The following is a 27,751-nucleotide window of genomic DNA, read 5'->3' as shown; positions in this document are numbered from 1 at the left end:
GAAATCAAACTACAGCAAAAGCCAGTGCTTTGGGGAAATATTGGGTCAAAATTAATTTTTAAAAAAAGAGTAGAACAGAGTCATCTTCCCTTCTATTTGAGATTCTAATTGTAAAATACTTTACCTCCATCGTTATCTCTGTTATCGTCACACACCATTTCCATGATGACATTACATCCCGTCCCACTCCAGCCCGCTTGGCAAACACAATGCCATCCGTTTTGATCCAATGTACATCTTCCATTTCCATTGCACAAACCAGGACATCCCTCTATCAGAAAAGTTTTTTCAAAAAAACAGCTGATAAATCAATTAATATTGTACCAGCATTGTATACTTGATACGCATATATGTAAAAAAGAAACCATTTAAGTTAAAGTTAAGAGCCTTCATTTCACTTGCTTGTTCTCATGTGCATTTTGCTTATTTAAATTTATGCGCAAACCTATCCACTGATGTTACCTACTAATTTAATAGCAAAATATTTAACTATTTTTATTACACTGGTCATCACTTTTTTAAAAGTATAATGATCTGAAATTTGTGTTATTGCCAATTATTCTTCAAGTTAAATTTGCTCCACTGGGTCCTGCCTTAGATTTGAACAAGAACTCTGTTTTCAAATTTTAAATAATAGCACTCTGTGGCTGGTCATTAAGAGATATAATAAAATTGTGCTTTCTGCCTATTTGCTCTCACTTCTCTAGGAAATGTCCTCATTCACTAAAGAATAGGAACTCACCATGCTACATTGTAGAATGTGTCAACTCTTTAACATATTGTGCCACTAAACTCATATCAAGAGAAATAAATTACAATGCTAATACATTTTGTCTACTCAAATGATTAATTTTAATGTTATTATGTTGTTATTTTCAATGGACTTCCAAGCACTGATGATCCTTTTTGGAGACTTGCTCACTTGACCAGAACATGTATTCTGTAATGAGAATAATTAACTTTATGTTAATCTAACATTATTCATCTGTTGGTTTCCTTTCATGGGACCCAAATTATGTTAATAAAAACCAATTGTGAGTCAATTCTGCAGGCACAAACATTTCTGTGAGGGAAGATATTTGCTTGTGTCTTCGTTATGATCTCACCATTGGGGCAACAGAGAAAGTGAATATATCCAAGACTTGCTTCTGGTTTATGTAAAAGAAGCATCAGATTCAGTCTTATAATAAACTGGGAAAATGGAAATATATGTATGGGAACAATTCAGCAGGTTATTGGAAAACTTTAGCATTTGGCTGTACTCTGAATGCACATTGCACTCAAAAGAGTCATGTGCAAAAATAAGCAGAGTGGGGCAGGAAGGGACAGTGAGGGTAACAATTGTAATAGGGCATTAATGACTCAGGTGGCACTAGAGGAAACTGGTAAAAAATCAAAGCTAAAGGCACTACATCTAAATGTGTGAAGCATTCACAACAACTCAGGTGAATTAATCACACAGATAGAAATTTATAGGTTTGATCTAATAGCCTGTTTGTAAAGTGACCAAAGTCGGGAACTAAATATTCCAGGATCCTTAACTTTCGGAAGAGATAGGCAAAATAGAAAAAGAGGTGGGGTAGCCCTGATAGTAAGGATGGGATAAAGACAGAAGAGAGAAAAGATCTCAGCTCATCAAATTAAGAAGTTACATCAGTTTGGGTGGAGTTAAAAAAATCAGCAAGGGGCTGGGAATATTGGTGGGAGATTTTTTATATGCCCCCTATTTTCATCATATCAGGCAGGGTATAAATCAGGAAATTAGACATCTATGTAATAAGGGTGAATCAGCGATCACAGGGAACTTTAATCTTCATATACACTGGGCAAACCAAATTTGCAGTAATATTGTGGAGGACAAGTTCATGGAATTTTTACAATATAGTTTTCTAGATCAGTATGTTGAGGAACCAACTAGTGAACAGGCTATTTTGGATAAAGTATTGTGCAATGAAGAAGGGTTAACTAATAATCTCGTGGTAAAGACACCTCTAGGGAAGAGTGACCATAATATGTTAGAATTTTATATTGATCTTGAAATCAAAACTAGGGTCTGATATCTAAACAAAACAAACTATGTAGGTATGAGGGAATGTTGGCTAAGGTAGATTGGGAAACTATTTTAAAAAGTATGGTAGTAGAGAAACAATGGCTAGCATTTAAAGAATTAATATATAATTTACAACATATATACATTCCTTTAAGGCACAAAGACCCCAAAGAAAAAGTGGCTAACCATGGCAAAAAAGAGATGTTAAAGAGTGTTTATAATGTTGCCAAAAATAGCGAACGTTAGGATTTTAGAATTTAGAAAAGGAGAACCAAGAAATTGATGAGAAGAGAAAAGAGAATATGAGAGTGGACTAGCAAGAGCCAAAAAAAGACTATATGTTTCTAAAAGTATATAAATAAGGAGGGATTAGTAAAAGTAAATATAGGACCAATCGAGGCAGAGAGAAGAGAAATTATAATTATAATAAAGAAATGAAGGGACATTAAACAAATACTTTGGGCTGGATTTTATGCAGCCTATTGCGATGGGAGCCATGGCAGCCGGGCCCACTTAATCATGGGAGAGGCCCTGCCTCAGCCTCCCAGCATCCGGAAAACCACCCCCGATTAAAATTGATGGCAAAAGGGACTGATGCAAGGTTCCTGGCTGCCTGTGGGCATCCCCCATGGAACCAACAGGTGCTCCACCCATCCCATGCCCCCAGTTCTCCAGCTGGTGGGTGAGATCCCCTTGGCTCAAAAAAATCCCAGCCTTTGTAAAGTTTTCACAGTAGAAGACAAAAATATTCCAGAATAAAACCAAGGATTTAACTTTTGTGAGAATGAGGAGCCTAAAGAAATCAGTATAAGTAAAGGAATGATATTGGAGAAATTAATGGGACTAAGTGATAATAAATTCCCAGGATCTGATGACCTGCATCCGATGGTGAGTAGCAAACATAACCTGCTAATTAAGAAAGAAGGGAGAAAGAGAGAAAATAGGGAACTATAGAGGCCAATTAGCCTAGCACGAGTAGTCAGCAAAATGATAGAACCTATTATTAGCACCTTATGGAGGGATAGATACGGGGGACTCAGTAGATGTAGCGTATTTGGATTTTCAAAAGCATTCAATGAGATGCCACACAAGAGGTTTTTCCACAAAATTAGAACCCTTGTGGGACTGGGGGTAATAATTAGAATGAACTGAGGATTGGTTAATAGGCAGAAAACAGAGTGTCAGAAGAAACAGGACATTTTTGGTTTGACAGGCTGTAACTAGTACGGTACCACAAGGATAAAAGTACATGGGCTTCAGCATTTACAATCTATATTCGTGACTTAGATGAGGGGACTGAATGTAATGTATCTAAGCTTGCTGATAATACAAAGTTAGATGGAGAAGTATGCAGTGAGAGGATGCAAAGAAGCTGCAGAGGTTAAAAGACTTGGCAAGAACATGGCAGATGGAATACAATGTAGTGGAGTGTGAAGTTATACAGTTTCATAGGGAAAATAGAGAAGCAAAAGAGTTTTGAATGGTGGTAGACTGGGAAACGTTTGCATTCAGAGGAACTTGGTGTCCTGGTACATTTTCATTTTTCATTTTCATGGGATGTGGGCATCACTGGCTATGACAGCATTTATTGCCCATTCCTAATTGCCTTTGAGAAGGTGGTGGTGATAAATCACAGACAGTTGAAATGCAGGCACAATATGCAATTAGGAAGGCAAATGATATGTTAGCTTTTGTTACAAAGGGGTTGGAATATAAGAGTGAGGAAGTCTTACTACAATTATACAGGACAGTGAGAGGCCACACCTGGCCACACCTACTGTATGCAGTTTTGGTCTCCTTACCCAAGGAAGGACATCCTTGATCTAGAGGAAGTGCACCATAGGTTCTCTAGATTGGTTCCTGGGATGAGGGAATTGTCCTATGAGGAGAGATTATGTGGACCAAGCTTATATTCCCTGGAATTTAGAAGGCTGAAAGGTGATCTAATTGAAACATAAAATTCTTGAGGGGCTTGATAGCATGGATGCTGAGAAAGTGTTTCCCCTAGCTGGGAAATCTAGAACATAAGGTCACAGACTCTGAATAAGGGGTCAGCTGTTTAGGATAGAGGTGGACTGAAATTTCTTCACTCAAAGGGTGTGAATCTTTAGAATTCTATGCCACAGAGGGCAGTGGCACTCAGTCCTTCAATATTTTCAAGACAGAGATCAGTAGATTTTTGAGTACCAAGGGAATTAAGGGATATGGGAATGGCATAGGAAGGTGGAATTGAGGTAGAAGATAAGCCATGCTCTTATTAAATGCCAGAGCAGGCTCGAAGGACCAAATGGCTTACTCCAGTTCTTATTTTTATGTTCTTATGTTTTCTAAAGTGGCAGTTTGTGGTGAGAGAATGTAGAGCACAATTTTGGGAATATTCAACACATCTACGGCTGTATCTCACTTTGTACAACAGTGTAAAATGGCTGAATTGGCAGCCTTGCATCTCTCCTGAGCTTTATTTCTATTGAAATCTAAATACCCTTGTAATCCAGGATACTGTTTTCATTATCCATTTTGTTATTTATTTCCAAAATGCTGCAACATCTTTCGATCCTCAAAAGCTATGTTGGATAAAGTTTCCCGACCAAGTGAGCATACTTATTGTTATATCACGACAGATGAATGGAAATATACTATGGACTGATTCTTACCTTTTACAACGTTATCCAAATGTTGTGCTTAAAGGAAAAGAATAATCTTTGAGGCAGGAGCAATACAAATGTAAAATACTGATGAAACAGTTTGATTTTGGAGATGACAAAGCATCTGGATTTTTCTTACCAACGGTGCAGTGCTCTCCCTCCCAGCCAGGACTGCACTGACATTTACCATCCTTACACTTTCCATGTTCAGTGCAACGTGGGTGGCATTCATGCTGGTCACAAGTTAGGCTGCCCCAACCCTTCTCACAGTGGCATAACCCATCTAAACATACACCGTGCTTGCCACAATCCACCTCACAAATTTCTGAAAGAAACAAGAGAATCATTTGCTGTTTTAACATCTTAATCATTTGACCCATTATACTTAGCAAATTTGGACCACATGGCAAATGCCAAGTTAAGCTTTCATCAGAGCACCAGCGGAAATTTTAAAAGCGAGCCAAACAGGGTTTTACTAATTTAAAATTGGGGACAGCTGAACATTTGGCTAAGGTGTTTGGTTGGGATCCAAATTTACTACAGAAATGTTTAGTTCTTCCACTATAACAGAAAGTAACATCGCTGTATAATCTGGAAACAGATGGCTGTACAGTCAGCCTCATTTGAAGAGAAATATGCTGTGTTTGATGGATGTATATTAGAAGCTGTTAATATCATGTTTGTTGGTCTAGTTCAGCATTGGATTTAAGCAGTTCATCTGTTTCAGACTAGAAAGTCCCAAGGAAAGGACTTGGTGCGAGTTAAGACAGGGAAGCAGAGTTTTAGATGACCCAACGTTTATGGAGGGTAGAATGTGGGAGACCAACCAGGAGGAGTAGTCAAGTCTAGCAGCAATGAAGGCATGAACAAGGGCATTCACAGCAGATTAACTAAGAGAAGGGTGAAGTAGGGAAATATTAAGAGGTGGAAATAAGCAGTCTTAGTGATGGTGCAAATATGAGGTCAGAAGGCATGCTAGGATGATTATCATAAAGGAAAGCTTTATGGTCTATATCCATCAAGGTTACACTAATCGTAACTGGAAGCTTCATCACACTGACCTGTGGGAATTTCAAATTTATTCTCGCTTCTATTCATGTACGGCATCACATTCTTGGCTAGTCTATTCTAATTTTGTAGAGATATACATTTCTCTTGAATTCCAATTATCTATACTTTCTTTATTTCTCACTGTTGTTCTATCGCTTAGCTAATATTTTCACTTGTTTATCTCCATCCTCATAGTTTGCTTTTTCCTTACTTCTCTTATCTATCCTGGCTCATTTTCATAAATTTGTCTGGCAATGCTACCACCCTTGTTGAGGTGCTCACATATTACAGTCAGAAAAGAGTCTTGGACTCATAGACATTTATAGCACAGAAGGAGGCCATTCAGCCCATTGTGTCTGTGCCAGTCAACAAAGATCTGACAACACTAATCCCATTTTCCAGCGCTTGGCCCATAGCTCTGTAGGCTATGGCAACGCAAGTGAATATCTAAATACTTCTTGAATGTTATGAGAGTTTCTAACTCAACCACCCTTTCAGACAGTGAGTTTCAGACTCCTACCACCCTCTGGGTGAAAAAGTGTCTCCTCAACTCCCATCTTAGCCTTCTACATCTCACCTTAAATCTATTACCCCTGGTTATTGACCCCTCTACTAATGAAAAAAGTGCCTTCCTATCCAACTTATCTATGTCCCTCATAATCTTATACACCTCTATCAGGTCCTCTCTCAACCTTCGCTATTCCAAGGAAAACAACCCCAGACTATACAGTCTTCCCTCATAGCTCAGACCCTCCAGCCCAGGCAGCATCCTGGTAAATCTCTTCTGCGTCCTCTCCAGTGCAATCACATCCTTCCTATAATGTGGTGACCAGAACTGTATGCAGTGCTCCAGTTGTAGCCTAACCAGCGTTTTATACAGTTCCAGCAAAACCTCCTTGCTCTTGCACTCTATGCCTCGGCTAATAAAGGCAAGTATCCCATATGCCTTCTTAACCACCTTATCTACCTGCCCTGCTACCTTCAGGGATCTGTGGATATGCACACCAAGGTCCCTCTTATCTTCAGGACTTTCCAGGGTCCTATCATTCATAGTGTAATCCCTTGCCTTATTAGTCTCCCCAAGTGCATTACCTCACACTTTTCCTGGTTGAATTTATTTGCCATTGCTCTGCCCACCTGACCAATCCATTGGTATCCTCCTGCAGTTTATGGATATCCGCCTCACTATTTACCACCCTACCAATTTTCGTGTCAACCACAAACTTCTTGATCATACCTCCTACATTTAAGTCCAAATCATTTATGTACACCACAAACAGCAAGGGCCCCGATACTGAGCCCTGTGGAACCCCACTGGAAAAAGGCTTCCAGTCACAGAAGCATCCCTGTACTATCACCCTCTGCTTCCTGCCTCTCAGCCAATTTTGGATCCAACTTGCCACTTTGCCTTGGATCCCATGGGCTCTTACTTTCTTGACCAGTCTGCCATGAGGGACCTTATGAAAAACCTTACTAAAGTCCATGTAGACTACATCAAATGCATTATCCTCATCGATACTCCTGGTTACCTCCTCAAAAAATTTGATCAAATTTGTCAAACACGACCTTCCCTTAACAAAGCCATGCTGCCTATCCCTGATTAATCCGTGTCTCTCCAAGTGCACATATATTCTGTCCCTCAGAATTCTTTCTAATAACTTCCCCACCACTGGGGTTAGGCTGACTGGCCTGTAATTTCCTGGTCTATCCTTTCCTCCCTTTTTTAATAATGGGGCAATGTTAGCAGTCGTCCAGTCCTCTGGCACCTCACCGGGTGGCCAGGGAGGATTTGAAAATTACTGCCACGGCCCCTGATATCTCTTCCCTTTCCTCCCTCAACAGCCTGGGATACATCTCATTCAGGCCTACAGATTTATCCACTTTTAAGGCCGCTAAACCCGCTAGTACCTCCTCTCTCTCCATGTTAATTTCCTCTAATATTTCACAGTCCTCCACCCTGATGTCTATACCTGCATCATCCTTTTCCATTGTGAAGACCAACGCAAAGTATTCATTGAGGACTGTACCCACATCTTCTGGGTCCACATACAGATTACCTCTATGGTCCCTAATTGGCCCTGCTCTCTCCCTAGTTATTCTCTTGCTCTTTATACATTTAAAAAACCCCTCTGGATTTTTCCTTTATTCTACCCACCAATGCTTTCTCATGCACTCTCTTAGCTTTCCTAATTTCCTATTTAAGCTTCTCCCTGCACTTTTTATACTCCTCTAGGCACTCTGCCATATTGGACATGCTGTAAAAATTCTATTTCCTTTTCTCATTCTGTCTGTCTGTCGCTTGTTTATTTGGAATTCCCCATGATTATGATTCTACATTTTAAAAAAATTTAATCAATTTTCATACATATTTTCCTTCCACTATTTTAGTGGCCCATAATATAGCTTTATCAAAGGACAGCAAGGTATTGGCTATTGTATCTGAATCCATAATTATGATGAAAGAGTTGGAACAAAGGCAGCTAAGAAGAGATTTCAGAGATTTTTCAATCATGAGGAGCTTTGATAAAGTGTATAAAGAAAGATTATTTGCTCTGCTTGGGAATCAACAAGTGAAGAGATGTCATAAATTTAAAATTATCACATAGATGTGAGTGACTATCAGAATGGTTTTTACACAGAGATTTGCTCGAACATAGAAAGTTTTTCCACAAAGAATGTAGACCAATGCCTCTTTTAAAGAGACATTGGATAGCTACTTGAAGCAGAGGAAAATGGGATGAACAAATCAGTGGGATTAGTTTTGGATTGTTTGAGCAAAGAGCTGACACAGACATGGTGGACCAAATAACCTCCTTCAGTGCTATAGACCAATATATTTACAGGTATTTTTAGTCACACATGCTCCTGCTCACCTGTATGTTGTCAATTAAGTTAAATAAATTATAGCCTTGCCTGGAATAAGAATTATAACCAGTCTCCAATTTTTTTGAAAGACTATTGGAAAAAAACAAACTAATTCTCGAATATAGCTGAAAAGACAGGCATGTTGCTGAAGCTTTTCATCTTGAACTCAACAGGATAAATTTCAAACAACCACAACAATTTATACTACAGGAGAAAAGGGTGCTGATTGGTTGGCAAGTCGACTCTGATTGGCTGAGGTGTTGCCATGGAGAAAGCAACAGGGAACTATAGGCTCCCCAAGCTCCAGGGTAATTGACAAAAGGCTTGAACATATTCCTTTTGTTTGCAGAGGTCCCTTCTTTTGAATGTATGTCACTTCTAGCAAGTTTAAATGAGCCATGTTACAAGCTCAACTGATTATCATAAATTGGTTGTCAGTGTAGCTATTAGTGCACTCAGATTATTCAGCAAGTGCTGCCCAATTGCAGAATTACATCTAACAATAGGTGTTTTGTTTTGGGTTTTGCAAGCATGGGCTGGTTGATTACAGTCTGTACTCTGCCTATTACGAGCAACTGAAGAAACATATGGGGCAGAATTTTTCTGTCGGTGAGCTGGAGGCGGGGTCCGCTCGCCGACGTGAAAATGACGTGGGATGACGTCGGGGGAACCTCCGATGTCATCTCACCCCCGATGTCATCTCACCCCATTTAAATATTCAGAAAGGCAGGCGGACAGCGCGATCAGCTATAGGCCAGCCGACCTGTCAATGGCCAATTGAGGCCATTGACAGGGTAGTTAAGTCAATTAAAGGCCCTGCCCATCCAAGATTGGCGGGCAGGCCAGGAGCCCTGGCGGGCTTCTGCAAAAACATGAAACCTCATCCGCCAGCGGGATGAGGTTTCATGTCAGTTTTAAAAAACTTTAATAAAGTTTCTGTGATATTTATTAACACGTCCCATCTCGTGTGACATTGTTACATGAGGGGGACATGTTGATAATTTTTTTATTTTTCTACTTTTGAACTTTCAAACACTGTCAGCGATCTCCCTGGGGCAGCACTTAGTCTCAGGGAGAAGTGTGCTCTTTCGTGTGCATGTGCAAAAGAGCGGACTCTGACAGTTGGGGGATCCCCCCCCACCCGCTCGCACAGGGCGCATAGCGCTTCCCATCGGGCGGCCCGTTGGGCGGGCCTTAATTGGCCCGTCCATTTAAAATGGTGGTGAGGCCTGTTTCGGCGGCGGCGATCGGCTGCCCGCCCGCTGCTGAGCCAGTGGGGCCCGCCCGCCCATCAAGGGCAAAATTCTGCCCACTGTTTTATTAACTCTTAAATGCTGAAAGGATGAGGGGACACAACCTTTTAACTTCCATCTCCTACCAATGTATAAATTGTATGCTGGAAAATTCTGCAATTTTAAAACCAAAAACTTTAATAAAGAGAATGAAAACTTCAATAAAAGCCAATTCGATGGATCAACTTCCAGAAGTTATTTAAGAATTATTTTATCCATGCAGATTTCCTCACTTCTTTTCATATGAACATTCACAGGAGAAAAAAGGCTGACACAAATGCACTGAATTGTACTGGGCCTGAATTTAAATGTTTTTCCATTAAATCTGTGTTCACGATAAGTTTCATTCAGGAATTGAACACAAGCACTTCAGCTCACTTAAAACAAAGGAGCCTGGAATTACAGGCTGAAAGGAATTGGCACAAAGCCTGCTCTCGGTATTCAGTATTCCCTCTGTGTCAGTTGCACAGCAGCTTTCCCAGTCCATGGGATTGTAGAATTGACCTTCACATAAGACTGGACATATAATGAGCCATGGTCTATTCCATTTAACAGTATATCTTTTAAATGTACAGTGAAAAATACATTAAAATGTCATTGCTAATTTGTTTGTTAGTTTGTTCTTTTCAGTGTATTACAAGCTAGGGCTTTTTCCATGTAAGGTCACATCTAAGTAGTCTTAAATGCTCATTTCCATCATAATGATTGATCATTCTATTAGATGCTAAAATATGGTATATTCTAATCTCTTTACAAGCTGAGTTTTAGCACCTGCTATGGCCTAATGGAGAAAGGCATTGCTTTAGTGCTAAGCCATAAAAAATCAGGTGGTTAAGAATTCATTCCCTTGTGTGCTTTGAGTTTCTCATCGGGGTACTGGGAGCAGCCTTCTTGACCTTGCCTAAAGAGGAAATAAAAATCAGCCAAGGTGCTTCCTTCTGATTGGACTTTAATGATCTCTGATAGAAAGTGCATGCATGGGAACATTGAGTGAGCACAGGCTTGGGTTCAAATGTGATGCCCCCACAATTGAATAGTCTGCCAATATTAACCTGCTGGCCAAAAACATGAAGAATGACCATGGGAATGATGAACTAGAGGACTGCCAGCACTTGTGGAAGCATATGCCAGCATAAGTCTGTGTTCACAAGCGAGAAAAGAGTATCAGTAGAAATAAGATTAATCTCACCATCATTGTTTCTTTTACTGAAAGAAAAGGCATTATTGAAATATTATGGCTAACAGTTTTCTCCCTCTATTTCTGTTGACCTCATGTATTTTGCTTAAATCATGCTAATAGTACTGTTTGCTGAATTGATTTGCAGATTCAATGAACCTATTAGTGTGAGGGAGCTGAATTATAAACAGACATAGCCATTAACTGAGGATATTGCAGCAATTCTGTTAGCTCAAGTGTGTATTCATTCATCTCTCTCACACCAGTGGACTCAGCAACTCTTTCAAAATACTTTCGTCTACATGTTCACTGAAGGCAAATTTTCAAATCAAAAGCAGAAACTGCCCGAAAAAAAGATTTAAAAAGTTAATCAATAATATTTTGGGATGTTTTAGACTGATGGTGGGGCCTCAATGCCATGAAACAAGAGGCTGATTTCTTCTGAAAATGCAAAGTTAATAATTTTAAAATAAAATCAGAAAATAGTGAAAATGCACCGCAGGTGAAGAAGCATCCGTGGAGAGAGAAAAAGAGTTAATGGGCTGAATTTTACAGGCCGCCCGTGGGTGGGAAAGCAGGTGGGTGGACCGAGAAAATAGGGTGTTGTTACATCAGCGGCATATCTGCTGCTTGCCACCTGTCCCCACTCTCGCCACGATTTTACAGGCGGCGGGGAGGCATTGGGTGGGCTCTCTGCCCATGGCCCTAATGAGGCCATTAAGTGGGCAACTGATACCCGCTTAAGGGCCTCATCCCACCGTTGCTCAAATTGAATGGGCAGCAGGAGAGACCAGGGCCCAACGTGCAGCCTGGCAGGTGTGACTCTGTGGGCTGCTGGCTAGTAAAAGTGGGGGGGGGAGGGGCGTAAATGTCTCCTTTCTGGGTTCCCAGCGTAAATATGAGGCCCCCCCCCACAATTTTCCCTCCCTGTGTGTCCACCCTACCTCCACCGCCCTATCCAATATGCTCCTCCAACCCCTCCGTCAGGCTGGTGAGTTCCCGGGCTTATGTGGGTTCCAGAGCATCCGTGGTGGTGGCCAGTGCTCCTGGTTGGCCACCAGCTCTATGAGGTGGGACTTCATCATCGAGAAGGTACGGGTGCCTCACCTCATGATATTAAAAGACCTGTCAGCCGAAAATTTAAAGCAGGGCAAGTCGGCCAAGAGGAGGTAAGCTCGCACCTGCCCCCCTCATCCACCCTGACATTCACCCTTGGTGCGGGGAGCCCGCCTCAGCACATAATCCAGCTCAACATTCCAGAAATGTTCTGATGAAAGGTTATTAACCTGAATCGTTAACTTTCTTTCTCTCTCCACAGATTCCGCCTTACTTGCAGAGCATTTTGAGCATTTTCTGTTACTATTTCAGATTTCCAGTATTTGCAGTATTTTGCTTTTGCATAAGTAGTTAATATAAATATTTTGACCACTTATTGCATGACCCTCCGGAATGCATCTAATTCTCAATTTCTCCTGTTCCATAGTATTATTTAGCTACAAAGTATTTACAGTACAGATAAACAGGCCATTCAGTCCAAAGGCGTCATACCAGTATTTATGCTCCACACCAACCTTCTCCCACACTTATCCATATAACCCTATCAACATGTCCATCCATACCTTTTTGCCACATAGATTTATCTAACTTTCCCTTAAAGGCAACTGTGCTAGTTGCATCAGCTACTCCTTATGCAAGCGAGTTCCATATTCTAACCACTCTTTGAACAAAGAAGTTAGACCTGAATTCCCTCCTGGATTTATTAGTGACCATATTATTCTTATGGCCTTTGTTCTAGTCTCACTCACCAGTGGAAACATGTGCCTGTCTGTCTACCCCATCAAACTCTTTTGTAATCTTAAATTTAGGTCACCCCTCAATCTTCTCTGTTCTGGAGAAAAGAACCCCAGCCTGTTCTAACTACATTAGAGGAGCAGAGGGATCTGGGGATGCTGATACATAAATTACAAGAAGTGGTGTCACAAGTTAATAAAGCCTAAGGTACAATCTGGTATGTACTAAGTCTTTTTGCATTTTCTCCAGCGCATCTATATCATTTCTATAATACGGAGACCAGAACAGTTCACACTATGCCAAGTGGGTCTAAAAAAGGGTTGTATACAAGATTACATAACTTCTCTAATTTCCAATTGCACTTCTCTAAAAATGAATCTGAGTACTTTGGTTTTTTTTAAATAGCCTTATTAACCTGTGCCACTACATTCAGTGATCTGTGTATCTGTAATCCTAGATCCCTCTGCTCCTTTACACCATACACATTTATTTTGCATGGAGTATGTGGTATCCTATTCTTCCTACCAAAATATATGTCTTCATATTTAATACCGAGAAGACATCAGCCATAATTTCTCTCCCCGGCCACAATTCCATACTCTTGCCACTATTTTCAAACTCCTCCCTAACCACTGTATCAGGCTGAAACAGAATGCTTATACGAACATACGAATTAGGAATAGGCCACTTGGCCCCTTGAGCCTACTCTGCCATTCAAGACGATCATGGCTGATCTGATTTTAATTTCATTTTCCTGCCTACCCCTGATAAGCTTTTGCCCCCTTGCTTATCAAGAATCTATCTATTTATCTCTGCCTTAAAGATATTCAAGGACTTTGCTGCAACCACCTTTTTAGGGAGAGAATTCCAAAGTCTCACAACCCTCTGGGAGAAAAAAAAGCCTTTCCTCATCTCTGGCCTAAACGGGCGACCCCTTATTTTGAAACAATGACGCCCGAGTTCTAGATTCCCCCATAAGAGGAAACATCCTCTCCACATCCACCCTGTCAGGACCCCTCAGGATCTTAAATGTTTCAATCAAGATGCCTCTTAATCTTCTGATGTCCTGCAGATACAAGCCTAGCCTGGCCAGTCTTTCCTCATAAAACAACACACCCATTCCAGGTATTAATCTAGTAAACCTTCTTTGAACTGCTTCTAATGAATTTACATCTTTCCTTAAATGAGACCACTACTGTGCATAGTACTCCAGATGTGGTCTCACCAACATCCTGCATAACGGGAGCATAACCTCTCTACTCGTGTACTCAATTCCCCTTGCAATAAGCAATAAAATTTTATTAGCTTTGCTAATTACTTACTGCACTTGCATACTAATCTTTTGCGATTCATGCACCAGGACACCCAGATCCCTCTGCATCTCAGTGCTATGCAATCATTCACCTTTCTGACAAGCTCCCACTATTTATTCTTTGATACCTCGTCCTACCGTGTGATTGCTGTTAGGGGACCTGTACACCGCTCCCACAAGCGACTTCTTGCCTTTATCATTTTTCATCTCTACCCAAACCTATATATCTATTCTATTTCCCTGAATTTAGGCCATCAATCTCTATTGTTTTAATGTCATCTTTAAGTAACAAAGTCATCCCTCCACCTTTTCTTAACTTCCTATCCTTCCTTAAAGTTACATACCCGTCAATATTCAGGTCCCGATCTATCCCATCCTGTAGCCATGCCTCTGCAATGGCTATCAGATCGTTCTTATTTATTCCTGTTTGCACTATGTTCACAACTTCAGAATCCCATTAGGCCCTGAACTGAACTTTGATCATCATAGTCTCTCCGTCACAAATACCATATCCATTTCAATCTGCATGGCATAACACATCTCTGCCTCTACCCCACCTATATGCCACTCCCCACCATTAAAATAATTCTTTAAACTCATTTCTTTGACCAATCTTTTCGTCATTCCTGCTAATCTTTCCTTCCTTTGCTTGGTGCCTACATGACCTATATGTCTACTTGCACTTCTGTAAAGCACCGTGGGACATTTTTTTCTATGTTAATGGTGCATTATAAATACAAATTACTGTTGCTTTGAGAGAGTCAACTTGAAGACTTCTTCACTTGCTGAACCCATTTTGGATTGCACAGGAATTGTATACAAATATATTTCATGGCATCCAAGCAGCACCAAGATGAAAACCACCATGAATAATGACCCACAGCAGTGGAGCCCCCATTGACCAAGATCATAACACAGGCATAGCTACCATAATTAATGCTCTGACATGGCACTATACAAATGTTTGGCTCCCAATAAAAGTATCCCACTTTGAATGGACTCACCATATGAGGGAATCAGCTTGAGACATTACACAAAGCTTGAACAAGCACATTGCTATCCAATGGTCTGTTGTTACACAAATCTGTATTTTTGCTCAATGAGTGTCCAAAATCAGAGCGGTGACAGGAGCTATCACACCTAATGGAGATTTTTCTCAGGGTGAGACCACAACCAAACCCCTCAGTCACTTCACTCAAATATTAACAGATTTGTGCCAAAGTATACAGGCCCTGGCAAACACAATATCAGTATGAGGAGTCGGCAGCTGTAGAGTCACCTTCAGTTTCAACAGAGGTTCTCAATGAATCATTCAGCTTTTCATCCTTCTACTGGGGGACCATTTAAAAGATGGTGAAAAAGTCAAAGACACGCACCATTCGCCTCCACTACAGTGAGCTTTGGGGAAAATTGCACTGATTGCACCTGTGTCATACATAGTAAAAGTAAATTAATGTTTAATTGACTGGTACTGGAATTTATCCTGGTATGATCCAGATTATGGTTATTGGGAGAAATTGCTTTTATTCATGGATCTTGATGTATCCACTGGGTGTAACGCTTTATTTCAGTAGCTGTGAAGGTGACAGCTGTCCATTGGAGGTATAATTAAATGGAGATTTGCCTTCTCTGTAAATTTCTCCGTTGGCTCTTTCAGATTGAGTTATTCATTGTGCAACCAATTCCTCTGTCTCATCATCTTGTACTTGTTACGACCTGTCTTTTACTAACTGATCCACAGTTGGACCCCTTTGCTTAGCAGAATATTCCAAGACACAGTCAGCAACAGTGACTAGACAATTCCTCATAGCTGCATTCGCTCTGCTGGCATTGCTTTGCCAAATGTTGGTGGAAATCCCGTTTAAGCGTCACCAACTTGAGGATTCTGACAGCAATTCTCCTTTGGCAATGCAGTAATGACAGAAGTCTAACCGCAGCCTATTGATCCTTCAAATGATGCCAACACTTGTTGATTGCTGCTGAATGAAGGAATCACAGGTGTTGTCAGGGTATTAAACTGGTGTCCATAAACCTGGCCTTAAAGTTGCAGATCAATTGCACATTCATGGAGTACTAGCCCTTTCTACTCATGAATAGAGTGGGAGGTATGCGCACACATGGCCTTGTTAGTCCAGTCAGTTATGCTCCGCACTCGTGGGAATCCTGTTATACAGGAGAAGAGGAAGTCTTTTTCTTTCTTTTAACTGCTTTCCAGAGGAAAATTAATGAAATCATTGAACTGCCAAACAGTATCTCAGTGACTTGTCTGGAGTAAGTGCATATTGAAGATTGGGAGATGTAATTGAGATCTCTCACACTTGTCTGAATGGAGCCTGCCAAACAAAAATCAATGTGGCTGTAATCATCAGAGCCATTGACAAAGCTGTGTCTGTGCTGGGCTGGTTTACAAGTCTGGCTGCAGGCATGTGCATAGTTCTATTAGTGAATCCTTTGGGAAGTTTAGTCTGTTCAGGCCAATGTATGAAATCCATGAATGCAGTGTAAAGATGTGTTCTATTAGAGTGGCAAAGAAGCAAATACATCTGTCAGTCATGTTCATCCTGATTATTTGTAGGTTCTGGAGAAGAACAGAGATGTGTGCCCATTGACTTATGTAGTGTAAGGGTATCTGGCATAGCAAGGGTTAATGTGGAACTGGGAAACAGTACTGTCCACAACGTGATGTAAAGAGACACATGAACTGAGACAAGAGTCAGTTTTGGACTGGACAGAGACCTGTTGAGAAGCAAGTATGGGGTTAGCTCATAACTATGTACGTATATACAGGGTATAACCCAAGCTGTGTGTTATCAATAAACACTTAGGGTGTAATTTTCTATGCACTGGCATTGGGTGTGTTCAGCAGCATGAGCGGACAATATGGCAAGAAGGCCAAAAATCGGTTTCACAACTTTGTGAAACCAGTTTACAATTGTCTGCTCTGCCTATCAATGATGGGCCACATTTCCCGCTGTCGGATGTCGGGAACCTCATTGTAATACATCTGCATCTCGTTATATCTCCTCCCCATGCTGAATTGTCTGCCCAATCACGCTGATGTATTTCACAACAGTGTATATGTATGGTGTGCACTGGGCAGGCTGCAATTTGAGGGGAACTCGGAGGTGAGCGTACAGTAAGGCTGCGCAGCGCTAGCTAGGGTTGCCTGTTGGACTTCAAGGTGGAGGCGACTTGGGGGGGACAAGAGCTGCATTGTGTCGAGGCAACTTATGGGGGGCAAGGGCTGCCCTCCGGTTGATGGTAGTGGACAAGCACAGGTTGGGGGGAAGAGAGGGGAGTGGCCATGCATCAGGTAAACCTTCTATAAAGTGACCATTCCAAAGCTTTTCACCCCTCAGGCACAGACTGTAAACTAATGAGTGTTTTAGTGGATTGCAGAACAGTTGGACGACTGTTCACATTGTACAATCTCCTTGTGAAAGTTGGCCATAGAGCAGTCACTGGTGGAGGCGCTCACAGCCTCTTGCAATGTCATCATCCCGGTTCGGACCAGTGTCCCCTATGGTTCAAGCTAACAGTAATGCCTTGCAGTGTGGGTCAGGAGGATGCCTGTGCCTGAGCTGAGGGCATAGCATGCAGTCCAGTGGGCAAAACTGCTGCCAATCGGTTAGGTGGAGTGGGGTGGAGGAGAGTGGGGTTTTGGGCAGCCATAGAGTGCACTAAACTCTGGCCATCCAAGTAGTGGCCTACACTCTCCGGGATGCATTAAGGGGCCTTCAGACGTAATCAAGAGGTTCTTAGAACACCCTAGCTAACCCGCGCGTCTCTCTCACTTATTCTGCAGGAGAAGTACATCAGGAGCACGGATCCTGGATAACTAGCTGCATGCCTTGTGGCGTACAAAGAGTGGAGACAACAGAGAAGAGAGTGACAGACGCGCCTGGCCATGCAGAGGGAGTAGCAGGAAGAAGGTGCAACTGGAGCTCCCGCACACGCCACTGAAGAGCCACAGCGAGCCATCGCTGGTTGGCGCCTAGCTAAACTGAGGGTCTATAGACGCCGCCTTTCATTCCTGCATATGACTGAGAACCAGTGTTGCTGAAGACTGTGCATATCTAGGGAACTGATTGATCACATCTGCCAGCTGCTGCAGGATTTGGCGCCATGGGGTCATGGAGGGCATCCACTGCCAGTGGCTGTGAAAGTGACTGCGGCATTCAATTTATACAACCGTGGCTCCTTTCAGGGCTCCACAGGTGACCTCTGTGGGATATCACAAGCCTCTATACACAAATGCATCCATGAGGTCACAGATGCCATATTTGCGAAGGCACACAACTTTGTGCATTTTGCTTGGGACCAGGACAGCTAGGATGCAAGATCGATTGGATTTGCCCAGATCCCAGGTTTCCCATAGGTGCAGAGTGCCATCGACTGCACTCATGTGGCGCTCAGATCTCCGTCATAACAAGCAGTCAACTACGTCAACCGCAAAGGCTTCCATTTGCTGAACGTGCACCTGGTGTGCAACCACCACAAACACATCCTGCAGGTCTGTGCCCAGTTTCCAGGGAGTGTCCACAACTCATACCTTCTTGGTCAGTCACAGGTCCCTGACGTCTGCCAGGTTCAACAGAGGATGCAGGGATGGTTCATGTGGGACAAGCGCTACCTGAAAAGGGTGAGGAGGTCCTCGAAGGCAACAATGAAGGTGATGAGGCCATTGCACTCTCCAGATGAGGCAGGTGCGCTCGGGAGGCCCTGAAAGCTGCTAGATTTGTGGAGGAAGATGATGACATGCAGTAAGGACACTCCATAGATATTCACATGCCTGTTTTATGTCTTGGGTCTATGAGTTCACTAGTCCAGTAAACTTGACTTGCAAACCTTCATATACACTTGTTAGTTGATGCTCGCTAAAAGTAATGGAGAGAGAATGACATAAGAACAAACTGTGATTGTTTATTGCAACAGAGGACAGAGTATTAAACCCTTGCGTGCTCCCAAAACCACCTCCAGTTCTAGACTTGCAGTTAACCAGTAGCTTGCACTGTACAGTGATTGGTTGGTTCTGTCACATGGTTAGTCCACTTGCATTTTCTTAAAGGTACATGGTACTCCACCTGACCATACTTTGTGAATATCTGACTCCTGTCTAGCCGAGGGCAGCTCACTTACACTTTGCAATCAGGGTCATATCGTGGAGAGGCAGCCATGAAACTTTAAAAGCACCTGATTCTTTGACCGCTTCAGGAGCACAGTGTCACTGGTCACAGATGCTGAAGAGATGGTGGCCAGACCCACCTTAAAGGTGCTGAGAGCATACAGAAAGTGTGACGGAACTTTGTGACGCCTGCCTACTACATTCTGACAGCAATAACAAGCACCATTGAAGTGCAGGTATCAGTAATGTGTCCAGTGAGTGTGAGGCAAGACCATCAGTTTGATCTGAAGGCTGCACAGAGCACAGGGAAGAGGCCCTAGACTGAGACACCTGCCTTTACCTTGTGCAGGAACAAAGGTTTCACAGCTGAGTAACATGAACACTGCTCATCATAACAAGGAGCCATAGGCAAGGAGACATTCTTGGGAGTTTATTTACAATAGTGAACATTATATATAAGTGATTAACCTTCCTAACCCTGCTGCTACTTCTTGGTGCTCCCCTAACATCCACAGCAGAGGTGGAGGCAGCCTGCTGACTGCTACACCCTGTCTGTGATGGCCTTGGCAGACATCCTCAGGAGGGCCATGCCCTGGAGGGCCCTGGCCTGCTTTAGGGTTCCTGCTATGTGGCAGTGGCATGCTCCTTGGCCTGTGGGGCTGGAGCTGCTGGGGTCACAGGAAAAGGGAATTCAGATGGGCCAGACACTCCCGGAGTCACCTGGGTGGATGGCCCCGGGTTGTGCACCTGCTGATCCTCCTCTCTATGGGTGTCCGAGGGCCCCTGGCTGACTTCTTGAGAAGGGGGAAGTTGGAATGAGATCGAGCTGCCCTGCACCCCTCTCGCATTGACACTGTTGAAGGCCAACTATGGCATCAGCAATGGAGTTCAGCCCACGCAGCAGAGCAGGGGCGATGTCCTGGACCAAGGTCTCCATGGCAGCCACCATTCTATCAGTGTTGACCTCGGTGCATTGGCATGCAGTTGCTATCATCTCAGTCTGAAGGCGGACAGACTCCACCATTGTGCCAAGCAATCTGAGGAGTGCAGCGGACCTCCCTTCCTGATGTTCCCGAGCTTGCCTTTGCAGTTCAGGCAACTGAGACATGACCAAATCCAGAGGCTCGTCATCTGACTTAGACTCAGTGGATTTCTGCCCCCCAGCAGCCCAGTGCAAGAGAGCTGGGAAGCCCCTGCTGCCACCTGCTGTGGAGCAGGCAGTGCGGTGTGCCCACCAGATTGTGATCCTGGATGCTACTCTGAAGCGAGGTCCCATTAAGGTATGTGGCACTGGGGGAGGGTGTGGGTGTGTGCTGTGACATGTCTTCGATTCCTCTTCAGACATTTCTTCGGAACTTAAGTCAAGGACCTGGGTTATGGACCCACTCGGCTGTTTCCCAGGTGTGTTTGCAAAAGCAAGAGGAGATAATTAGTGCATGGCAGGGGACTGCAGAACAGGGAACTCACTCACAACATTATTGTCTTCTGAATGTTGCACTGCTGGATCCTCACTTGGTAGAGCACTGCCGCACTCACTGTCAACACAGGAACAGTCCAGATCCTCGCCGGCCAGCTGGATGGCTCTACTTTCAAAGTCCATGAGGACATTTTGTTTTATTCATTCACAGGATGTGGGCCACCATTTATTGCCCATCCCTAGTTGCTCTTCAGAAGGTGGTGGTGAGCTGCCTTCTTGAACCGCTGCAGTCTATGTGGTATAGGTACACCCACAGTGCTGTTAGGAAGAGAGTTCCAGGATTTTGACCCTGCAACAGTGAAGGAACGGCGATATATTTCCAAGTCAGGATGGTGAGTGACTTGGAGGGGAACCTCCAGGTGGTGGTGTTTCCATCCATCTGCTGCCCTTGTCCTTCTAGGTGGTAGTGGTCGTGGGTTTGGAAGGTGCTGTCTAAGGAGCCTTGATGAATTCCTGAAGTGCATCTTGTAGATGGTATACACTGCTGCTACTGTGCATAGGTGGTGGAGGGAGTGAATGATTGTGGATGTGGTGCCAATCAAGTGGACTGCTTTGTCCTGGACGGTGTCCAGCTTCTTCAGTGCTGTGGGAGCTGCACTCATCCAGGCAAGTGGGGAGTATTCCATCACACTCCTGACTTGTGCCTTGAAGATGGTGGACAGGCTTTGGGGAGTCAGGAGGTGAGTTACTCATCACATGATTCCTAGCCTCTGACCTGCGCTTATAGCCACAGTATTTATATGACTAGTCCATTTCAGTTTCTGGTTAATGGTAACCCCCAGGATGTTGATAGTGGGGGATTCAGTAATGGTAATGCCATTGAACATTAAATGGCGATGGTTGGATTCTCTCTTGTTGGAGATGGTCATTGCCTGAAACTTGTGTGGCGTGAACATTACTTGCCACTTGTCAGCCCAAGCCTGGATATTGTCCAGGTCTTGCTGCATTTGGACATGGACTGCTTCAGTATCTGAAGAGTCATGAATGGTGCTGAATATTATGCAGTCATCAGCAAACATCCCCACTTTTGACCTTATGATGGAAGGAAGGTCATTGATGAAGAAGCTGAAGATGGTTGGGCCTAGGACGCTACCCTGAGGAACTCCTGCAGTGATATCCTGGAGCTGAGATGACTGACCTCCAACAACCACAACCATCTTCCTTTGTGCTGGATATGACTCCAAACAGCAGAGAGTTTTCCCTCGATTCCCATTGGCTTCTGTTTTGCTAGGGCTCCTTGATGCTACACTTGGTCAAATGCTGCCTTGATGTCAAGGGCAGTCACTCTCACCTCACCTCTGCAGTTCAGCTCAGGCATTTCAGGCATTCCTCCAACAGTCTGCAACCTCTCCCTCTTGTTGTATGCCAGCTTGTCCTGTATGAATAGAGATGGAGAGAGTGTATGCAGGATGCTTGCCAGGCCAGATGATAAGCATGCCTGGCATGTGTGGGTGGTGATTGGCCCACGGACGGGATGAGGACAATGAAGGTGTGTATGAGAGAGTGAAAGGTAATGTCCCTTGAACAGTGAGTGAGACCTCTGTGGACATGTGATGAGTTTGAGAGTGTGAGAGTTGAGAGTGATGAGCAGGGTGACATACCCTGGTGGAACAGAGGAGATCATTCATTCCTTTTCAGCACTGGGTGGCTGTCCTCATTTGCAGGGTGTTGCTGCTGACCACCACTGCCACTGCCTCCCAAGCCAAATTGGTGATGTTGCTGCCCATCCTGCAGCCAGAGCGGAGGAAGAGGACATCACAGCAGGCATCCGCAGCATCCAAAAGGCACTTGAGGAATGTGTCACTAAACCTGGGAGAGGGGGCTGAAGTGTTCTTGCCTTTCGGGGCCATGTCTTCAGTGCAGCAGTCTTGGGCTAGAAGCACTGAGGTGCATATGTGGATGCATAACGTGGTGCCCAGCATGAAAAGCAGCGAGCAAATGAGCCTGCCATCAAAATGGCGTATTTCCCAGGAATGCATTATTAGTGCGGCGGGATTGGGATGATACGGCGTGAGCAGCCGCTATTGCGGCCGGCGGGTAAAAGTCATTTTTCCCACCCACTGCAAATCCGGGACAATTCCACCCTTAATGTTCAACCTCCAAGCCTCCAGGCCTCTTAGTGAGACACAGAACAAACGTCTGCAACATGGTGGCAGCTAGTGGACAAACCCAGAACTTCAGAGAAGCTGGAGAAGGAATTCAAAAGATGAAGGTGTGACACTCTGACCTGACTGAAAGTCCCTGAAACGGAGGCACACAGGGAGATCCATTGCAGAGTTGGAAGCAGAAAGGCAGAAGAAAAAACTCCATGGTGCAGCTGAGGACTCCATAAGATCTCGTGGAGGTCCATTGCAAATACCCATAGAGTACAGAGTCAAAGGATCTAGGTCAGCAAACAAGGTCAGCAAAACATTCAGTTCTAAGCCAAGGCTAGTTTACATAGAAACATTGAAACTAGGAGCAGGAGTAGGCCCCATTCGGCCCTTCAAGCCTGCTCCGCCATTCATTATGATCATGGCTGATCATCCAACTCAGTAGCCTGCTCCCACTTTTTCCCCAGAGCCTTTGATCCTTTCACCCCAAGAGCTGTATCTAACTCCTTCTTGAAAACATACAATGTTTTGGTCTCAACTACTTTCTGTGGTAACGAATTCCACAGGCTCACCACTCTCTGGGTGAAGAAAGCATCACTGTTGATAAAAAAAAGTCAGAGTGAGTAGCCTTTTTCCGAAATCACTGCGGCCATCCGGGTTCACAGTCGGCGCAATACAATGTGGGGGCCTAGCTTGTTGTAAGAGAAAAGAAGCGGAAAGTTTAAAAGCCAAAGCCAGGAATCAATTATAAAATGGCCGAAAATCCTCAAATATCGCAAGGAAGGCCCAGAATAGTTGATTGTTTTTAGTTTTGCACAGCGATTTTCTCAGAGGTCAGGACTGCCGTCGCCCCGGGAGCCCACCAAAATGTGACAAACGCGGGATAACTCAAAAACGGCTACTACGGAGCCATCTTTAAAGCCTGCACAGCATTTAAAGTTGTACTCACCTGAACAACCATGGTCAACAAATCAACATTACCAGAATAATTCGGACTGATCCAACGGCCAGACCACATACAAAACTGGGGACTTTAGCAGAAAGGATTCTTAAGGTACCTGACAGATTCAGGATTAGGTAAAAAGACAGAAGCTTGAACAAGTGATTATTCTACTCTATTCAGTAGATCTGATTGCCAATGATATTGTTGCAAGGCAAGGAACTAGTTACCATCAACTTGCCAGGTCACAACTCAGTGAGGCATGGAGGCACATGGAAGAACACAGTGTTGCAACAGGATGTTTCTCCTGGCTAGTGAGCCTAGAACCAGGGGGAAACACTCTCAGAATAAGGGGAAAGTCAGTTAAGACTGAGATGAGGAATTTCTTCACTCAGAGGGTGGTGAATCTTTGGAATTCTCTACCCCAGAGGGCAATGGAAGCTCATTCATTGAGTATGTTCAAGACAGGAATTGATAGCTCTCTGAATACCAATAACATCAAGTGATCGGAGGACAGTGGGAAAAATGGTGTTAGAGGTAGATGATCAGCCATGATCTGTTTGAATGGAGGAAGCTGACTCAACAGGCCGAGTGGCCTACTCCTGCCCCTAGTTTCTATGTTCCTATGTTCTAAAAGCCAAACTGCAACGTGAGTCCACTGATGAGGAACATCCAAACAACAGGGAGAGACACGTCCAACTCCCACAAAGATCATGGATACCACATGGAAAAGAAAAAAAACAGGTTCGTACCATGAATCAACGGAGTGAACATTCCCTCAGGAAGGATTGAGACAAGCTGGTCCATCCCTGGCCACCATAAGTAGCTGCGCGGCAACATTTTCATCCTGAAAATGCCAGGGTGAGTGCTATGCAATTCTATCAATAATGGTCATCTTCCTCTGGGAGGCATAATGACTCTCACTCCCCACAGTAAGATGCCATCCTGACAGGTGAGCTCGTATCTCCTGTTAAAATAGGGCTTCACTTCGTCCGACTTTGGCTCGTTAGACTATCCGTGCAAGACTTGTTCCCTGATGTGAGACAAAACTGGATCGTGGTCTGTCCAATCTCTGACCTGTTTGGCATTCACTGGCGATGAATCCAGAAAATTTAATAACAAGACAAGTTCTTGAGGGATGGAGATGTTCACATTGCTGCCCTTCAGAGGGAATCGGCTCAGCGCATCGGCATTGGCAATTTGTCTTTCCGGCCGAAGGATAAAAGTATATTCGTAAGCAGCTAGAATCAGTGCCCACCTTTGGATGCATCCTGGGACGATTGGGGATATTGCACTTATCTTCCCCAAACAAGCCTAGTAGTGGCTTGAGGTCGGATATGATGGTGAAGTGATGACCATGGATGTATTGGTAGAATTTCTTAATGCCAAATACAATGGAAAAGCCTTCTTTCTCTATTTGTGAGTTCTTCGTTCTGCCACACTGAGTGTTCTTGAGACGTAGCCAATGGGCCGTTTGGAGCCATCTGCCATCCGGTGGGAGAGTACTGCCCCTACTCCATAAGGGGATGCATCGCAGGTTAAAATCAATTCTTTCTTTAGGTCGAAATGTACCAATAGGGCCAATGAATGTAGTAACTGCTTTACTGCTGTAAACGCCTGTTGTTGTGGAGCTTGCCATGTCCACCTGTGGTTTTTCTTGAGTGACCCGTGTAATGGTGCCAGTACTGTTGACAAATTTGGGAGAAAATGACTGTAGTAGTTAACCATTCCCAAGAAGGACTTGAGTTTAGTGGCATTTTTCAGGGCTGGCACCTCATGAATAGCCCTCACCTTGTCTTCTACTGGGTGAAGGCCCTGCGAGTCAACCCTATGACCCAGGTAAATCACTTATTTTGCTTGGGAGATACATTTTTCCCTTTTCAAGCGTACTCCAGCTTGTGAGAAACACTTCAATACCACTTGCAAGTTAGCCAGGTGTTCTTCATCAGTTAGTCCTGTTACATGGACATCATCGAGATAAACCAGCACATGGGGTAGACCTTGAAGTAAATTTTCCACAGTCCGTTGGAAATTGGCACAAGCCAATGAGACTCTGAAGGGTAACCTGGCATACTGGTATAACCCCCTATGTGTGTTAATAGTCACAAAGTCCTGAGAGGCTTTTTCTAGCTCGACTTGCTGGTAAGTGTGGCTCATGACAAGTTTCGTATATGCGGTTCCCCCTGCCAGCTTGGAGTACAATTCATCAATTTTTGGTATAGGCTACTTTGTTAATGTAGTCCCCACATATTCACACACTCTGATCAGGCTTTAGTACTGGAACTAAAGGTGCTGACCATTTGGAAAATTGTACAGGCTGTAAGACTCCCAACCTTTCCAGCCTGTCTAATTCAATATCAACTTATTCTCGTAATGCATAGGGGACTGGCCTCACCTTCAAATATCTGGGGACTGCTCCAGGATCCATGTGGATTTTAGTTTGCAGCCCCTGAATCTTCCCGAACTCTTCCCTGAACAAAGAGGCATATTTCTGGAATAATTCTTGCAGATCTTTCATTCTGAGTTGAAAAATCTCAGTCCACTCCAACTTTATTTCCTTAAGTCAGTTCTGACCAAGTAAAGTTGTATCCTCTCCTGCTACCACTATCAGGAGTAGGTTAGCAGTCTGGCTTCTATATTGTACTGGAACCTTGTATATAGCCTTTACTCGGATGTTTTCGTCAGTCTATGTCTTTAGTCTGGCATCTGAGTTTTCCAGCTTTAGTGACTGGCCTCCTCCATTCAGATACTTAAACGTGTGTTCCCCTTTGACTGTCGTGGATGTGCCTGTATCCGCCTCCAGTAGAATGGGTGTTCTGTTGACTTCTACTGTCACGTGAATGTGCTACCCATTTTTAAATTGTGTAGCGAATAAATATCCGACTCTGTTTCTTCTGGTTTCTCCATTATATAAAATTCATGACTTCTGCCTTTTTGTTTGAAATTTGGCTTCAATCTTTCTTTACAATATCGCATAATGTGCCCATTGCGATGGCAGCAGAAACATATAGTTCTTATAAATTGTCGTTTGTTTGCAGGCTGTCTGGTTCCAATTCTGCTATTATGAATGTGGTTTTTATCCATTAAGCCATTGCTTTTTGCTGGTCTGTTAATGGGGGCTGTTTTCCGCCTGTCCACGGAGCCCTGTGCTTCTGCGTCATTTCTAGCTGGTGCCTCCCTCCCGATGTGAAGGACAGCGCCATTTTGTTCTCCCTTGATTTCTTCTGAATCCCTGACTGTGCTCTCCATTGCGAGCGCCAACTCCAGCGCCTTGCTGAAGTCTAAATTTGCTTTTGACAAAAATCTTTTTTGAATGGCATCTTCATTAATCCCACACACTAATCGGTCTCTTAACACGTCATTAATCGACGTCCCGAACTCACAGTGCTCTGTCAGTTGTTTTCAGGCTGCTACATAGCAAGTGACTGTCTCTCCAGGGGCACGACACCTCAAATTGAATTTAAAATGCTTCGTTGTTACCGAAGGTTTCAGCTGAAATTGGCCTTTCACTAGATTCACCAACTCATCAAAGCTCTTGGAATCTGGGGTGTTGGGTGCCGTTAGACTACAAATTAGGCCGTATGTTCCCCTATGACTGTCGTGGATGTGCCTGTATCCGCCTCCATCTGAATGGGTGTTCTGTTGACTTCTACTGTCACGTGAATGTGCTACCCATTTTTAAATTGTGTAGCGAGTAAATATCCGACTCTGTTTCTTCTGGCTCCTCCATTATATAAATTTCATGACTGCCACATGTCGATAAGAGGATTGCCCGCCTCTTCTCCTCCCCTGATATGTCGTTGGCCAAAAAGAAAAACACGAGGCATTCAATATAATGTGACCAGTCATTGGTGGTTTGATCAAATGGCTCGATACGGCCAAATTGTGGCATACTGGAGGGCAATAGTTTTGACGATTATGGTGAGGGCTTATA

General features: G+C 43.6%; 1 protein-coding gene across 1 annotated transcript in view; it reads right to left on the bottom strand.

The window, feature by feature from the left end:
• Positions 1-27,751, bottom strand: part of tenm1 (teneurin transmembrane protein 1) — a 1,283,715-nt gene that overhangs the window by 186,439 nt on the left and 1,069,525 nt on the right. Inside the window, exons 12-14 of the mRNA XM_078547452.1 lie at positions 4,835-5,020; positions 4,705-4,731; positions 125-271 (exon numbers count right to left, since the gene is read on the bottom strand). Coding sequence (XP_078403578.1) covers positions 125-271; positions 4,705-4,731; positions 4,835-5,020 — 360 coding nt within the window. The remainder of the gene's footprint in view (positions 1-124; positions 272-4,704; positions 4,732-4,834; positions 5,021-27,751) is intronic.

This window comes from Cetorhinus maximus, chromosome 8, assembly GCF_964194155.1.
Source record: "Cetorhinus maximus chromosome 8, sCetMax3.hap1.1, whole genome shotgun sequence".
Taxonomy (NCBI): Eukaryota; Metazoa; Chordata; class Chondrichthyes; order Lamniformes; family Cetorhinidae; genus Cetorhinus; species Cetorhinus maximus.
The sequence above is the reverse complement of the archived record's forward strand: the minus strand, read 5'-3'. Positions and strand labels throughout refer to the sequence as shown.